At 56.1% G+C, this 16,198-nt stretch overlaps 8 protein-coding genes across 8 annotated transcripts; 3 read left to right on the top strand and 5 right to left on the bottom strand.

The window, feature by feature from the left end:
- Nucleotides 1-40: 40 nt before the first annotated feature.
- On the bottom strand, nucleotides 41-1,891 carry PHSY_004524 (hypothetical protein; the record flags this gene model as incomplete). The annotated part of the gene is made up of 1 exon (XM_012335137.1): nucleotides 41-1,891. One exon carries the CDS (start codon nucleotides 1,889-1,891, stop codon nucleotides 41-43), a length of 1,851 nt encoding a protein of 616 aa, XP_012190527.1.
- A 626-nt stretch (nucleotides 1,892-2,517) lies between these two features.
- On the top strand, nucleotides 2,518-5,466 carry PHSY_004523 (hypothetical protein; the record flags this gene model as incomplete). The annotated part of the gene is made up of 1 exon (XM_012335136.1): nucleotides 2,518-5,466. One exon carries the CDS (start codon nucleotides 2,518-2,520, stop codon nucleotides 5,464-5,466), a length of 2,949 nt encoding a protein of 982 aa, XP_012190526.1.
- Nucleotides 5,467-5,557: 91 nt separating this feature from the next.
- On the bottom strand, nucleotides 5,558-6,973 carry PHSY_004522 (hypothetical protein; the record flags this gene model as incomplete). Its single annotated transcript, XM_012335135.1, has 2 exons — nucleotides 5,558-6,687; nucleotides 6,880-6,973. 2 exons carry the CDS (start codon nucleotides 6,971-6,973, stop codon nucleotides 5,558-5,560), a joined length of 1,224 nt encoding a protein of 407 aa, XP_012190525.1.
- Nucleotides 6,974-7,471: 498 nt separating this feature from the next.
- On the bottom strand, nucleotides 7,472-8,056 carry PHSY_004521 (hypothetical protein; the record flags this gene model as incomplete). Its single annotated transcript, XM_012335134.1, has 1 exon — nucleotides 7,472-8,056. One exon carries the CDS (start codon nucleotides 8,054-8,056, stop codon nucleotides 7,472-7,474), a length of 585 nt encoding a protein of 194 aa, XP_012190524.1.
- A 118-nt stretch (nucleotides 8,057-8,174) lies between these two features.
- Nucleotides 8,175-9,032, top strand: PHSY_004520 (hypothetical protein; the record flags this gene model as incomplete). Its single annotated transcript, XM_012335133.1, has 1 exon — nucleotides 8,175-9,032. One exon carries the CDS (start codon nucleotides 8,175-8,177, stop codon nucleotides 9,030-9,032), a length of 858 nt encoding a protein of 285 aa, XP_012190523.1.
- Nucleotides 9,033-9,137: 105 nt separating this feature from the next.
- Nucleotides 9,138-10,610, bottom strand: PHSY_004519 (type 2A phosphatase activator TIP41; the record flags this gene model as incomplete). Its single annotated transcript, XM_012335132.1, has 1 exon — nucleotides 9,138-10,610. One exon carries the CDS (start codon nucleotides 10,608-10,610, stop codon nucleotides 9,138-9,140), a length of 1,473 nt encoding a protein of 490 aa, XP_012190522.1.
- A 575-nt stretch (nucleotides 10,611-11,185) lies between these two features.
- PHSY_004518 (potential small subunit rRNA processome component) lies at nucleotides 11,186-14,440 on the bottom strand (the record flags this gene model as incomplete). The annotated part of the gene is made up of 2 exons (XM_012335131.1): nucleotides 11,186-13,599; nucleotides 13,891-14,440. 2 exons carry the CDS (start codon nucleotides 14,438-14,440, stop codon nucleotides 11,186-11,188), a joined length of 2,964 nt encoding a protein of 987 aa, XP_012190521.1.
- A 652-nt stretch (nucleotides 14,441-15,092) lies between these two features.
- PHSY_004517 (hypothetical protein) lies at nucleotides 15,093-15,722 on the top strand (the record flags this gene model as incomplete). The annotated part of the gene is made up of 3 exons (XM_012335130.1): nucleotides 15,093-15,166; nucleotides 15,271-15,420; nucleotides 15,521-15,722. 3 exons carry the CDS (start codon nucleotides 15,093-15,095, stop codon nucleotides 15,720-15,722), a joined length of 426 nt encoding a protein of 141 aa, XP_012190520.1.
- Between the last annotated feature and the right edge of the window lie 476 nt (nucleotides 15,723-16,198).

The following is a 16,198-nucleotide window of genomic DNA, read 5'->3' as shown; positions in this document are numbered from 1 at the left end:
TTCGAGGCAATGCAATGTATTATCGAGATGAACACTTGTCTCACTTGCGAGTGCGTCGATTGGCATTCGGGTTCTTCCTCCCATGCCCGATCACAGGCAAGTTGCTCTTATCCCTCGAGGCAAACTGACTGCCCAAGAAAATATCTCCATAATCCCACGCCTCCTCATACCTGACTGACAAACCATCCTTGCCCGCACGCATCGCCTTCTCCAACGCCCTCTCCTCCTTCCTCTTCCTACTCGCCTCCTTGGCCAACGCGCGTTGCCACTCCAACTGATCTTCACGAAGAATCAATCCGGATCCTCCCGTCTTGCCTCCCGAAGCGGAACCCGCCTTGGGAGCGGGAATGGAGTACTTGGTACCACGCAAGTTGAAGCGGTAGTTCTTCTTGAGGTGGAGTTGGAAGCCACCCTTGGCAGTATCGTCGACGGTGACGGCGACCTTTGTGAGCGTGGCATTACCGCAGACGGGGCAGAACTTCTTCTCCATGTCCTTGCACACCTTCATGCAAGCGTGGCAGCGCAGTACGAAGGACTTGACAGCTCGGACGCGAGAACCGTGAACACCGACGAGGGACAATCCCATCTGAAGGAGGACGTTTTGCACGGCGAAATCACCAGTGATGCACGCGACAGTCATGTGTCCGCCTTGAGAGGTGTTGCCCGTGGAATCCCAGGAGAGCGAAGGTCGAGACTGGATGGATGGGTCGTTGTAGTCGCGCGAGACGTGGTTGCGGTGGGGCGGCTTGGATTTGGATTTGGAGCCTGATTCGACACGCGACCAGCCTTCTTCGAGCGGCTCTTCGGGCGCCACTAATTCGGCAGGCTCAGGAAGGTCGTCTTTGGTCTGCTCCGAGTACTTCCAGCCGGGCATGCGGTTGTCCGAGACGAAACCCATGCTGAGGTTCTTGGCCTTTTGGACGTTGTCTGGTGTGATCCAGGCGCCATCGCCTTCGTCGTCTGACTCTTCGTCTGTGTAATCTACTTCGATCCAGCCCTCGTCGACGCCTGGCTCAGCATTTGATGGGGATGCCTCATTCTGAAGTGCTTCCTGAGCGGCCTCCTGTTCTTCTGCCGACTGAATTGGCTGAGCTTCCTCTTCCGCTTGTGTCGCTGCTGCTGCTTGTGTCGCATCCTTTGCTTGTTTCTTTGCGGCTTTCTTCTCGCGGTTCTCCTTGATGCGCTGTGCTACGAGCTGATCCGCAGTAAGGCCCTGTGCGGCAGCCTCTTCTGCAAGCTTCTTCTGCTTTGCATCTGCCTTTTGCTGGCGCTTCTTGTCGATCGCAGCTTGACGAGCTGCTTTTTGATCGTCTGCAGGTCTGGCGCTGGAGGAGGAGACGCCCTCGGCGCTGTCGGGAGCGTCACTCGTCGCAGCAGCAGGGGCAGACGCAGACGCTTCACCCCTCTTGCCATCAGGACTGGCTCTGATACGCTTCGTACCGTGTCTGTGCACCTCCCTCTCATACGTGAGCGCGATCACTTCCAAATCCTGCGTCGAAAGCACACCGATGTCACCAGTCTTCTTTGCAAACTCTGTGGCTGCGACCATGCTAGCAGGTCCGGGTTGGACGACGTGAAGCTGGAAGTCGGGTCGAAGTCGCAACGATTCGAGGTACTCGCGCGCCGAAGCATGCTTGATTTCTTCGATGACGCGAGGCGGGATATAGTACTCCGAGGCGAGACCATCGAGTGGCGCCCGCATGATGAGGGCACCTGCGTCGAGGATGAGCGTGTCGATGCGTGGTTTCTTGGTCCTCACGCCCGCTTCGGAGGAGGCGTCGTCGCCAGCGACTGATGCTGAGGTGGATGCAGCCGCATTGGAGGATTCTGCTGCTGAGTCTGTTTCTGCTTTCGGAGCAGCCGCTGATGCTTTGGCACCGGCAGCCGCCATTGCCGCCCAGGTCGACATGTTTGTGGATATAGGCCCAATACCGAGCTTTGAGCGATTGACTTCGGTCTCCTCGGTGGATTGCAGGGTGTGCTGAGAGAGTGCGACTGCCTTTGAAGAATGGTATCTATGGGATATGGTGGAGGGACGGCAAGTACAAAGATCCTACCCAAAAATTTCACAAGCAGCCAGCTCTTCTGCAGCAACGCAAAAGGATGGTCGAATTTCACGCTTTCTATGAAAAATCTCAGAAGACAAAAAAAGAAAAAATCGGCCTTAACCAACAGGGTCCAACATCCGAATTTGCCGGCGAGCTTGGCGATGTTAGAGCAGCAGGCAGCGCGAAGGCCATGTGTGGAGGTGATTTTTTGGCGTAGCTGAGCTGCAGCAACGGCGACTTTGGCAAAGTGCATTCCCGGCGAGTGTTGTACAACAGAAGGACAGAGGGATCTGATTCATCTTCATGCTGAGGTCCGCTTCTTGACCTCCTCGACCGTCCGCCAGCTAAGACGACGTTCCACTAGACCCATCGCTCTTTCGACAGCGCAGAAACGGTATGCTGCCAAGCGGCTGAAGCGCACTCATTCTCACTCTCCTTCTCAGCCACGATTGACGACCAGAGCCCGAACATGGCGCCAGTCTTGCCGGACGAGGTAGTCTACCACATCTTCACCTACCTCGAGCCGCACTCCCTGGGAATCACTTTACAATGTAGCACTGCTTTCTATAGGATCGCTACCGCTCCACCTCTATGGGAAGTACCCTACTTTCTACGATGGACTACCGGAGACCCCCGACGGGAGGCAGTGCGCGGAACGGATAGATGGAAGCGATACAGAAAACTGCGAAGGCTTGCCGAGCATGCGACTCGTGCTGCAGAGGAGAAAGGTATGAAGACGGCGAGCACGTCTCAGTCACCCTTTCACTATCTCAACCTCGACGAAGGCTCGGTGAGGTCTGCCACTTCCGCGCCCAGCATCGACTTCTACCGTCTTTTTCTCGAACGGATTCGCATCGATCAAGAGGTTCTGGATTCTGTTTACGACCAGGTCGAAGCAACGCACGACCGTATCCCACCGATCACCTCGTTGGCCAGAAGATTCGGCAACGACGCAAAGGACGTGCTCACGGCGGTAGTAGAAGCTCAGTCGAGCTGTCCTTCTTGGGCCTGCAATGGTCTCCCTCACGGCACTGAAACGAAGAAGACACACGACCGAGGCAAGCTTCCAGAAACGAAAGATGCTCTGGCGTACAACACTGATGGCTATCGTATCAGTGCCTATCAGGCACATCTTCCCACGTCACTGCGGTCGGAGACTCACCACCTCGTCATCCTCCATCATGCAAGAGAGATCCTGGAGCACCTTCAGCGACGCGAAGCTATGCAGGGCATGAGCGATATGGCCTATCTTAAAACCGTTGCCGATACTTCCGATGCTCGACCTCGATCATCAAGGACCTCGCACGACTTCCTGCCAAAGCAAACCGAAAGAGCAGTCTCACTTCTCACCATGTTCCGTGGGGGCGAAGTGACCTACGTCGAGGAACAACTCGACATTCTCGCCGCTGCCTGCGACCTCTACCTTCAACAACGCCTCCCACCAACCATACCCGCCACATCATCCACACTAGAGACGGCCAAACTCAAAGCCACCGCCATCTGCGACTTTCTCGCAGACCACGGCTTCCGCGGAGCACGAGATGACCTCTTCCACGATCTCGACAACCACTTCCTCCACCACTGTTTCACCACCAACCGCGAAACCCTTCCGCTTTCTCTCACCCTCATCTTCTGCGGTATCGCCAATCGTCTCGGTCTCACAGCTTCCCTGTGCAATTTCCCCATGCGAATCATCGCGTTCATCTCTACCTACCCGACAGCACCTCTACCATCTTCGACGGATACTCTCGAATCAGCGCATCCGGATCTCTTCTGGCTCGACGTGTGCGAATATACGACGGTGGCATACGATGCGCACGAACCGACACCCACCGATCCGTTCGCTCGTAAGGAATCGTGGTTGCAACAACGACCTCCGATTTTGGATCGGAACGATCTGACAGAGTGGATTGGTAGGATGGGGGTTCCGCCATCGGACGACTTTTGGCGACCTGCTGAGCCAGGAGTTATGGCCCAGAGAGCTGCGAGGAATATCTTTGGGAGTGTTCAGAGGGCGCAGATCACGCCGAGGAATCAGCATCCGGTGGGGCAAGCGAGGAGCGCGTTGAGGGCTATGGAGTTGAACAGGAGGAGAGCGAGGTTGGAGCAGCAGTGGAAGGATGAAAGGGTAGACTATGCTTTCTTGAACTCGATGAATGGAAGGACAGATCCACGACAGCAAAGAGACACCGCCGATCGTGTGGCGGCTGCTCTGGCTGGCAAAATTGCGATAGACGAAGACGAAACGATCTGGCACATCGTCAAGTCTTGGCGGAGGGAGTCGATGCCCACACTCATCTCCCAACCAGACAGCTGGGTTCTACCCGCACAACCACCTTCGTCCCATTTCCGATCCTGGATGGCCGCTCGTGCTGACGACAACGATTGGACGTTGTCCCGCATCCATCTGCAACGGCGAGCCGATCACTGGTCCGAACACGAGCGTCAAGCGGCCAAGTATGCCGCTCTGAATGCGTTCTTGCGGATCAACGCGCAGATGATCGCGCGCGAGGTGGATTGGTTCGCAGGATTCGTGCAGAGTTACTTTATGTTGGATGTCGAGGTTGTTGAGAGGGATTTCTTGGGTATGGAGCATGGCGAGGATGGAGAAAGGTTGGATGGTGGTGGTGGTGGTGCGGGGAGTGAGGAGGAGGGGAGTGAGTCGAGTGATGAAGAGGAAGGGATTTCAATTCGAGGCGTGAGAGATGGAGGAGGGGAGGGAGGTGGGATTCTTACGAATGCAAATGCGAGAGTTGTGTTGGGGAGGATGCTGCAAGCCGTAAGGGTCAAGGATGGCGAGGCGCCGAGGATAAATCGTCGAGCCCAGAAGACCACATCAAAACGATCCTCTCCCAGTCCTGCGGGTCTCGGAGAAGACCAAGTCGCTCATCGAGTAGGCACCGTCTTCCGCCACCGCACCTACCGCTACGCCGGCAGCATCCTCGGCTGGGACCCGCACTGCGCCGCCCCCGAAGACTGGATCGTCAACATGGGCGTCGACCGTCTCCCCTCCTCCCACCCCACCCAACCCGGAGGCAGACACCAACCGTTCTACCACTCGCAAGTCGCCGACGGAACGCGTCGCTACGTCGCCGAGGTCAACGTCGAGCCCATCCGCGGTCCCATCTGGATCTACGGCCTGCCTTCGTCGCTCGATCGTGCGGAAAATGGAGAAAGTGTGGTGGAGGAAGCCAAGGTGCTGGGGAACTCGATTCACAGGATGTTGCAGCTGAGAGGGCTGGGAGAGTACTTCCGATGCTTTGATCAGCGGAAGGGGAGGTTGAGAAAAAACGCGGATGCCAGGGTGATGTTTCCGGATGATGTGTCTGATGATGAGGATGAAGAGGGGGATGCGATGGTCGGTGGAGATGAAGAGGAAGATGTTGCAGAGAGGTTGTCGGAAGATGCAAGCTGGTAGGTTGCGTATCACGCTCCGAGACACACAGGGCAAGCAACAAGAACGCAAATGCTGTTACCATTATGTAGCTTTCTCGATTGCGTCGATCATATCAACCCAGACCAGCACCTCTATACCATCGCAACCTGCCGTCTTCGCTAGCAGTGACGAAGCGAGTCATCGAACTCGTTGCTGTTGCTGCTGCACCATTCACCTCGCCCTCCTTGGCCTCCACCTTCTCCCTCCATCTGGGTTGAACCGCAAACGCTCTTACACCCTTCACTTCCCCACCATTCCATACCGGTGTCGACTTGGTCGCGCTCGCCAGATCCCAAAATTTGATGCTCTTATCCGCACCCACACTAGCAAACACATTGCCTTCGCTACCCTCTACTGCTTGAAGTGCCAACAAACATCCCTTGTGACCGGAGAGCGAGGCGACTGTTCCGCCTATCCTCTCTTCGTCACCGACGAGTGGGTACGAGTGTTGGGAGGGAGAGAGGATAGGTTTCACATCGTGGATTGTGATGGTTCGATCGTCGGATCCGCAAAGCAGGAGGTTCGGGGTGAAGGAGAGCGCGCGAACGGGCGATGGGTGATCGAGATAGGCTGAAACGAGAGTGAGTTGGTAGTCGGAAGAGAGTGTGTAGAGAAGGACCTGACCGATATTGGTCCCGACGGAGAGATGGTTACCGGATGGGTGGAAGGAGAGGGAGAGTCCGAAGACATCTTTCTTGTTCTCGAGTGAGGGTGGAAGAGTCGCGGTTGCGAGCATTGTCCCAAATCCAGAAGACTCCTGGGAGGGGAGGGAGTGCAGCGATATAGTAGCTCCTGCGCCGACAGAGGCAAAGAGGGGAGCTGTTGGATGGAGCGCAGTCTTCCATGCCTCGGATAGCTTTGCTTGTGGTGTGGAATGGGAAGTGATCGAGTCGATTGTTGCGACCAGCAGCTGATTCGGGTCATCGACTGGCAGGGGAAGCAGAGCAGGCTCCTCAGAAGCATTCCCTGCAGCCAAAGCATCGTCGTTGCTCTCAGCTGGTGGTTTCGCTGTTGCAAAAGGCGTCAGGTCCCACAGCGCGACCGTGCCGTCAATGGCGTTTGACAGAGCCAATGTGGCAGCATCGTTGGTCGTGATGCAATGTACCGCATTTGAATGAGGTTTGGGCAGTGAGCGGTACGAAAGCGCCGAGTGTGCGTCAAATGTCTTGATGTTGCCCTGACAGTCGCCGGACAGGATCACGCCTTGTAATGAAGAGGCAGACGAAACCCAGCAAACGGAAACGACAGGTGTGGTGTGCGATTGAGACGGTAGAGACTCTTTGTCGCTCAGAAACTGCAGCGACTGTCAGCATGGCAGCAAAACGAGAAAGGGCGCGGTCAGTTCTGAAAGCTGTGTGTTTGCCAGAGTACGGTACTGAGCTGCTCTCAGCTTACCATGATGGAGATGCGGGTATGATGTGGGTGAAAGCGTCTCGTAAGAAGAAAGCGCTCTTGCATAAAGTGGAGAAGACACCCAAAATCTCGGCATTCGGCGACAGCGCAAAGGCGCGTTTCTACGCAACGACAAAGTGAAACACGATCCAACCTCTTCCCCACCTCTTGCTCTTGCTCTTCATCCGCGACCCCGGCACAATCCACACTGTAGCCCCACGAGATCATCGCTCATGCTCTCGTAGTCCGATGCCCATTTGCTTGCAATCACCATGACGGTCTGCAAGTTCTTCCTACAGAACAGATGCGCCTACGGCAACAACTGCAAGTTTGAGCATCCACAGGGTGGTGCCGCTGGAGCAGGCAGGAGCGGATTCGGACAGAGTGCGTTTGCTCCCCCTTCCGCTTTCGGTGGTGGCGGAGGAGGCGGTGTCACAAGCGCGTTTGGACAACCATCTGCTTTTGGCTCGACGTCGGCATTCGGCAGCAGCAGCAATGCCGCAGGCGGAAGTGCTTTTGGCAGACCAGCAGGCGGTAGTGCCTTTGGTGCCGCTGCTCCAAGCGCGTTCGGTGGTGGTGGCAGCGCCTTCGGTAGTCAGAACAGTACATCAGCGTTCGGTGCAAGTGCTCCAGGTGCTTCGGCGTTTGGAACAACGTCCAGTGGACAACCGAGTGCTTTCGGTTCGACGTCAACAACGTCATCGGCATTCGGTAGCACGAACAAGCCTGTCTCCGCTTTCGGCTCCACAGCTCCAACCTCAGCGTTCGGTTCCACATCAACGCCATCTTCAGCGTTCGGCTCCAGTGGTGCTGCATTTGGGTCTAGCGCACCTCCATCTGCATTCGGCTCTACCGCCACCCCATCCTCCTTCGGATCCACTTCAACACCATCGGCGTTTGGTTCAACGTCCACACCATCAGCATTTGGCTCCACTTCAACACCTTCTGCATTCGGCTCGTCCTCCGCCTTTGGCTCACAAGCTCGACCCTCCGCCTTCGGCTCAGCCGTTCCCACTGGTCCACGCGCTGGCACCGCCGCCTCATCCTCATCCACCGCACCAGGCTCAACTGCGAACCTATCCGGTCTCGCATCACTTAATCCATCTACGCCCTTCACATCAAAGACAAACCAGCATGGCGACTCAAATCTACCCGAGGTATCACTCACCGCTGCTTCCATCGCCGAAGATCTCGGACCCAACGGACGACCGTTGTGGAAGTTGACCGCTTACGCACCTGCCAGAGGAGAACCGAATCTGGTGGCGGGCAAGGATGTCAGTCAGGAAGAGCTGAGGCTGATGGCGTACCAGGCGAGAGCGAGTGGACAAGAGGCGCAGTACGTGCAGCATGAGCAGAAGTTGATGGCCGAGGCTGAGGCGGCGTATAGAGAAATAGCGGGGAATGGTGGGGCAAACGCGGTGAGGGTGGCGGAGAGGAACAGGGAGGAGAAGAAGAAGATGTTGCAGCAGCAACAGCAAGGTGCGACAGGGACACAGACAGCAGGAGGAGGGACGAGTGCGTTTGGCCAGACAGCTAGTGCCTTTGGAGGTGGTGGTAGTAGTGCGTTTGGTGCGGCAAAACCGGTATCTGCCTTCGGTAGCACTTCTGCGTTTGGCAGCACAACAGGAACGACGAGTGCTTTTGGTCAACCGGCGGGCGGGACTGCGTCTGCGTTCGGCCAGCCCTCAGCATTCGGCAGCACCTCAACACCCGCTGCCACCACAAGTGCATTCGGCAGCACCTCAGCATTCTCTGCCTCCACTCCAAACAACACCACATCCGCCTTTGGCTCCACCCCTACGCCCTCCGCCTTCAGCTCCACAGCCGCCCCACAACAACCAGCATCAGCTTTCGGCAGCTCCACCGGTACCACACCTGCCTTTGGCTCCACTGCTTTCGGCTCAACCCCTACTCCTCCCACCCAACCTTCAGCATTCGGGAGCTCCACCTCGGCTTTCGGGACATCTGCTTTCGGCGCACCCAACAGCTCATCTTTTGCGGTAGGCAATACAACGACCAACCTCGTGCAAGACCCGTACAAGTCCTCGGTGCCGACGAAGGATCAATTGACAGCAGAGGTGTTGAGCCTCTTCGAGAAGGATACTTTCGAATGGGGGATGGTGCCGTTAATCGAACCGCCGATCGATGTTCGCTGAGCGTAAGGGTCTGAAATATTATAATAATTTCGTACGGTGAAAAAGAATGTCATGAGTGGGAGCGATGTATCTTTGTTGCGTTTCGAGAGACGGCTGAGCGAGATGTTAGGGAAGACGTGGTCTGAGAACGGCGACGTCTACACGAGCGCCGCAACCCTGCCAAGAGGTGTCGTCGGAATCGTTGACTTCACCCAGGATCTGTGCTGAACCACCTCCAACACTGACCGACGAAGGCGCTTGTGCGGGGGACAGATCCATCCTCTCGCCCGGTCTTGTCCCGGGGAACCCAGTCGTTCCACCAACCGGCGTCGATCCCGACAGAATCCTGCCAAACCTGCCTGCACCAGCCCCAACACCCGCAGGAGCGACGTACTTTGCACCGGCGTTGGCATCCCTCTCCCCCAATCTGGGAAGACTCGTCCCCGCGGCAACATTCGCGTGATACTTGGCGACTCTGCTCCTCTCGATCTTGGTTAGAGTTTGGGTCACCCAATTGACGTCTGTTAGAGGGGACAGGTCGTGCGGTTTGTAGGGCGGAAGATGTGATCTGACGAGGGCGTAGTCTGCCGAGCTTCCGGAGCATTCCCTGATCAACCGCGGGACAAAACCCTCCTCTTCCCCTGCACCGTCATTTGACGACATGACAACATCTTCATCCTTCGACTTGACCTTTCGTGGTGCATCTCCCAGTCTAAGCCCTGCCATACTTGTCTCCACACCACCCTCCCGCCTACCACCCGTCACCCCGCCGATCGATCTCCCAACCCCAGCCGGCGGGAACTCGCAGTACAACCTCGTATCAAACACCCTGAAAACCACATCGTCCACCCTCAAGAAGAATCTCTGCAACACCAAAAATCCACTAGGCATCACCCGAACCTTGACATTGACGATCGAGCTACCGTTGTCCGCAAGCTCGTCTTCGTAGAGGACGATGTCGTCGTAGAACAGGATGGGTTCTCCGGAGGAAGGGCCGAGACGTTCGATGGGGATGCGGTCTGTGGCTGGATCTGTGCCTGGTTCGAACCACGTATCGGTGGTAGAGGGTGAAGAGGAGAGCGTGCGGAGAGATGGAGGGATTGATGGTGTAGTGGTGGTGTTGGAGGGGAGGAGCTGTTGGGGTGAAGTGGAGTTGAGCGAACCGGCCCAGGTAGTAGAGTAGGTCCAGTCGTAGTCTTTCGCAGCAGTGATGTCTGCTGTTGCGCTTCCGAAGTGCGACCCCGCTCCTGCTGGTACTCCTGTTTCGCTTGCGGTCGTTTCGTCCGCGGATGAACTTGAAGCGACGAAGTCCGTCCTGCTCTTGCCCCACTCCTTAGCATAAGCCACTTTGATGGACGACGCTGTCCTCGCCTTCGGTTTCGCCCCCGGAACGCTACTCTTACCCTCACCCGTCGGCGCATCCCTACAATCCACACCGTGCAACCGATTCGCAATCCGCACTCCTTCCACCGACCGCAACGTACGCACCGCATCGAAGCACAGATTGAACCCCGACTCGGCGTGTTGCAGCACCAGCGAGTTGTGCGGGAAAGCCATCTCCGGCGGGGGGATGCCGAGCACCTCGGCGAGTGCGTCCATCTCGGCGGACGAGCCGATGGGTCCGCTCGTGACCCGTACACTCCATCCTCCAAGGTCGATACCGCGGGTTGTGGGTTGCAGCGAAGGTGCGGTCGAAGACGGTGTGTGGGGAGAAGAGGAGGAGGATGGAGCGGGCGGACGGGAGGTCGTGTGGTGCGTGGACCACGTTGTTGCCCCGTTGCCGGACATGGTTTCGTGCGAGACGTGCGATGCCGGAAAGTTTACTGAGCGGACACAATCGTGCAGGAGATGCTCTGCTAGTGGTCGCTAGGAATCGAAAGGTAAGAATCGAGATTTGGTGGTATCAGAGAAAAAGGCGTTGCTTCGTGCGCGCAAAATCTGTTTCTGTTGGCGGCACCACCGAAAGACGATTTTGGACCCTGAACGCTTTCTACTGATGGAATTCTTCTGACGACGGCCTTTCTCGAACCTCTGCACAGACTGATGTAGCAAAACAGGTCACTCGGTCACACAGATGCAGAAACGATGCTTGTAGCATGATGCATAGTATACAAAGTGACTAAGTATGTGTTCAAGTACGGAAATAACGACTCGCAGACTCGTCCTCCCACCCATCACTTCTTGCCAGCCCTTCGCTTGATATTCGCCTTTGCCCTCTCCAACTGCTTCTGCTCGCTCCTCTCCACCTGCAGTGTCGACATGATCTTGTCCATCTTCCTCTTGTACGTCTGATCCTCCTCCGCCTGGTCCTGCTTGCGCACCTGGGCGATGAACTGGTTGTCCCTCCTGAGCTCGCGAATGGCACCCTTGCGCTCCTTCTTGATGAGCGCCTTCATCTTTTGGATCTGGACACGCTCGGCGTCCGGGTCGAGTGCAGACTTGCGGTCTGGGTTGTAGCCCTGCTGGTCGAACTTGGGGACGTGCGAGGCGATGGCGATGGCGCGGTGTGCCTGCAGGCGCAGGTAGCGACGCGATTGGGAGGCGAGTTGCAACGAACGCGTCAGCGAGACGTTGATCGAGGAATCGGCTGTGCTGGGCGAGCTCGATAGCAGTTCTCGGAAGGGAGTGAACAGCTCGACGAAGGACGTAGAGCCGTTGTACAGCTCGCTGAATTTGGACGTGAGCGCGAGCGCCACAGAAAGCAGTTGTCTGCACTGCTGCTCGTCGACATCTGCCGCCTTGACTGTGATCAGACTCGGCAGATCAACCGCTTCTTCTACCGGATCAACGACCTCTCGGCCGGACAGACGCAGATGTCGCGTGTGCACAGCATCAACATCAGGCGTCGGAATGCCATACTCCTCCGCTGCAGCGCGTACCTTGGCCAAAGCTTGTCGTTGCGCCTTCTCCTTCCCGTCGCCCAGAGACGCCAGAATGGCGATGGTAGAGAAGAGAAAGTTGAGCGCTTCAGGGAACAATCTTTTGCTCTCCTGCTCGTTCGACGCAACCAACGAGCACAGGAAAAGACCCGAAGCAATGTCGCTGACGGATCGAATTCTGGCGTGTGCCAAGTACTGCGCGATGAGAAGTGCCAGAGGCGTCGTCACATTGTGCTGCTTGTCCGAAGTAGGCCACACCGTGCCGGCCAATCGAAGCAAAGTCAACTCGGGCAAGCCTGGCCACGTCCTGGCATCGGCCTCGGTCGGACCCTTTGCAAGGCCTCGCGAAAGGTTGCGTTGCATCAAGGCGAGCTTGCTGACAAAGTGCTCCGCGGACGCAACAGGGTAGGTTTGCGACAGGCTGAAAATGTGTGGAATGAGCGAGTTGACAATGGCAAAGGCGAGCTTGTGCTTTTGGCCGGAGGTAAATTGGTGCGCTTGAGCCTGACCAGCCCAGTGGAGGCAATGATCGATCAGGACACCGATGAGCGCTTGCAATCGGTACTTGTTGTCTTCGGCCAGACTTGGATGGTGGAGCGTGCGGATACGCTTAACGACAGTCGGGATATGCTTGGGCTCGATCTGGTGTTTTTCGAGCAGAGACAGCAGCTCATCGTGTGTGGCGGGGCAGGAAAAGGTGAAAGGGAGCTTGCTTTCCGTAACGGGCGTGGGCTTAAACTTGAGGGCGGAGCCAGCTTTGCCCGCCTTGCCTGATGAACCAGCCTTGACGCTGCCGGTGAGTGCCTCGTGGTCGCCTCCCTGCTCTGAATCTTCATCCTCTCCAATCTGAATGGCGTCATCTGCGTCGGCGAGATCCGCAAAGTCATCCTCATCATCTTCATCATCCTCGTCATCTTCAATCTCCACGCCTTCAGCGGCATCGTCTTCGTCTTCCTCGTCATCTTCGTCCTCATCCTCGTCCTCATCCTCCTCGGCCTCTTCGTCGCTCTCATCTACCGCACCGCTCTCCGCCAGACCAGCTCCAAGACCGTATACCTCGCCAGCTGTCCTGCCGTCGAGCTCAAAGTCGTCGTCGAGGTCATCCGCCTGTGCTGTGCGCTTCGGCGCTGATGTGGAGCCGGAACCCTTGCTTCGTTTTCGACGCTTGCCGCCTGCCTCTTCCTCTTCTTCTGCTTCGTCGTCACTATCGCCTCGCATACGCTTCAATCGAGCTTTCTCTGCCTTCATGAGTCGCTTCGCCTCGTCGGCAGCAAGCTCCTCTTCGCTCTTGAGACGATCCTGCGGCTTTGCTCTGCGCTCAAAGGCTAGTTCGCGGACAAAGGTGTCGTAGGAGCTGGCGGGCTTGTCTTGAGCTTCTGCAGCGTCTGTGCTGGCACCTGCGACTGCAGTAGCGTTGGCACCAGTAGCGGGGCCAGGGAACACCGAGATCTTGGCTTTGGCTTTAGGGTCAACAGCTGGTGCTGGTGTGGGAACGGCGGGCTGCTCGAACAGCAAACCGCGAATATCGGCGAGCTCGTCGTCGAGCTGTTCTCGGAGTTCGTCGTCAGCATCTTTAACTTTTTGACGCTCGATCTTGTGGAATTTGGACTTTGCAATGACCTCGCGCATGACATCGGCCTTTGACTTTTCGCCGTCTTCGTTCTCGCCAAATCCGCCAAAGTGTCCTTGTGCGGTGAGTCGGCCTGGGTCTAGAAAGGCAACAATACACGAAAAGAGGAAGAACACTGATGTCAATGAGAGCTCCGAGGCTACGATACGCGAAACGGCTTCTGGCACGGACGTAGTAGCTTGGCGATGGCCCGAGAATGCATCAGAAATCTCCAGTAGAATCTTTTGACCGTCACAGGGTGGCGCTTTTCAGCGTACTTATTCGTGTTGAATCCGGATCGTTTGTTTCGCCAGTAGCAGATCATCATATGCATAGTCGAGGTGCCATCGCCATAAAGCCTTTCCCCTGCCGTTTTCCGTGGTGCACTTACCTTGGTCATCGTCGTCATCCTCTGGTAGTCGGATATCGGCCAGGTCATCGAGACCGCTGAGCGATTGACCGTAATGTGTGAGCATCTCGTCGTCGTCGTTGAGGTTGAACGCCGCGCCCTTTGCTGCTCTTCTTTGCTTTTCTGTTGCGAATCGTTCGAGCATCTTTTCCTCTGGTGTCACGTTTGCGTCATTTTCACCGAAGCGGCGGTCGACGAAGGTGCCTGTACGATTGCGAGCCTGCCATTCGGGGAGAAGCGTCTCTCTCCTTTGTGCGAGGCCACTTGCTTTGGCGGCACCGGGCCGACCGACGGCACCCTTGATCTTGCGTCCGAGCACTTCATGTTTGGGTTTGGTCACCTTCTCATCGAATGGATTCAAACCAGCGACGATGGCGTTGATCTTATTGAGACGAGCTGCTGCTGCATCCTTCTCGCCGTGACCACCCTTGCGAGAGCGAGACTTTTTTGAGAGCTGGCGACGATCCGTGACGCCGGAGCTGTGGAGCTTAGCCTTGAGCTGAGACAGCTGCGAGCCGCCGCCCTTTGCCATGGTCGAGGGTCTGTGTGTGTGCTTGGAAGAAAGGATGCCTTTCGTGGTACCGTTGCAGCTTTGTGACTGGCAATGGTTGGCTTGCGTTGTTTTGTCGTCCGTACTTCTCGATCCTGTAATTCTGTATGGCGAGCTGCTTGGTGCGCCGCTTGAAGGGTATATGTGCCAGGGCGATCGATGTGGTTGCAGATGATGATGCTTGAATCTGTGCATCCAACGAAGAACGTCAAAATTTCGTTGACCCTGAAATCCAAAAAAAAAGAAAAAAAGAAAAAAAGAAACAGTAAAAATCTCGCCGTGCTCAGCTTCCGCTTTTCCTTTTCCTTGTTCCAAAATAAAATAAATAAAATGTCATTCTCGAATCGTTGGTGGAGGAAAGCTGATCTCCCGATGTTGCTCGATTCGGTTCCGAGTGGAATAAGTCGAGATTCGAGTTTGGATCGCGCTCAAGCACCGAACCAGCACCAAACCATTGCCAATCGATCCGCTCTCGTCAAAGCTTCCATCACCTCGATCCTCCTCAACCCCTCACACAGCGCGACAATGAGCGGTGCAGGTAAGTTGAGCGCGCCCATCACGCTACGCCGATGGCAGCTGCCGCTACGAACGAAACATCGCCAGGTTTCGAAGAACTGACACCTCGAATCGCGACATGCCGCCCATCCCAATCTCGCTTTCTTCAACCTTCCTGTGGCCTCTCGACGCATCATCAGTCCCATTCCGACAGTAAGTCTTCTTTTTCGGCACGAATGGATTTGCATATCGCACTGCATCGGCAACGTTCTGACGTCCGACCCTCTTGTCTCATCCTCTTCCCCGATCATCTGCAGGGATCTTCCTCCTTCCGGAGGCTACCAGCCTATCCGATACAAGCGTAACTTGCCAGGCAAGAACCTTTCGGGTCTTACCATCTTTGGCGGTGTCATCGCTGTCTGTGCATACGGCTTTTACAAGGTTGGCCTTGGCAACCTCGAACAACGGTGAGTGCACACAGACCGACATCAATAATCTTGGAGATACAATTCAGTATGCTTACCCTCCGCCGTCCGCCCTTCGTACTTGTCCTTTTCATTCCAACAGAGAGCTGAAGAGGGAGCGAGCATGGTCTCGAATTCACCTCATCCCCGTCCTCATGGCCGAATCAGACCGCGACACGTACCGACGAAACGAGGCTCAGATTGCACGAGAGAAGGAGATCATGAAGGACGTTCCCGGCTGGGAGGCTGGAAAGTCGGTGTACAACACAAAACGATACACTCCACCCAACTTTGTCGTCCTCTAGATGCCTTCGTTTTGGGAGTCTACACCGTCTACATCACAGCAATTAACGTATATTCCGCAGCCCAGACCGGTGTGGCTGCAAGTGTGAGAAGACAGACGACATGCACGCAAAACAGAACAGACGTTGAGCCATCGACCAGCAGGAGAGACGTCACCAGCAAGTAATGAGCGCCTGCGTCTGCGAACGAGATCCTCGGTCAGCTGAACGGCAAACAAGCTGTTAACGCTGCTCGCGCGACAACGACAACGAGACCGCCAGTTTTAGTTAGAGCGACACCCTGACGACCTCCACAGACGGCGCCATTTCATAACGGCAAGCTAACTTTGTCTTACACCTTTCCGACGTCCTCGTCCCAATCTCGCGTCTCAAGATGGTCTGAACGGCATTCAGCTTCTCGAAAAAGGATGTACAATCTCCCTGAACGGAACGATGAACACCTTAGCATGCGAACCTAGCAGCACAGAAAAAAAAAAGTA

Source organism: Pseudozyma hubeiensis (assembly GCF_000403515.1).
Source record: "Pseudozyma hubeiensis SY62 DNA, scaffold: PHS45, whole genome shotgun sequence".
Lineage (NCBI taxonomy): Eukaryota > Fungi > Basidiomycota > Ustilaginomycetes > Ustilaginales > Ustilaginaceae > Pseudozyma > Pseudozyma hubeiensis.
Note: the sequence above shows the minus strand (reverse complement) of the source record. Positions and strands in the feature narration are given on the sequence as shown.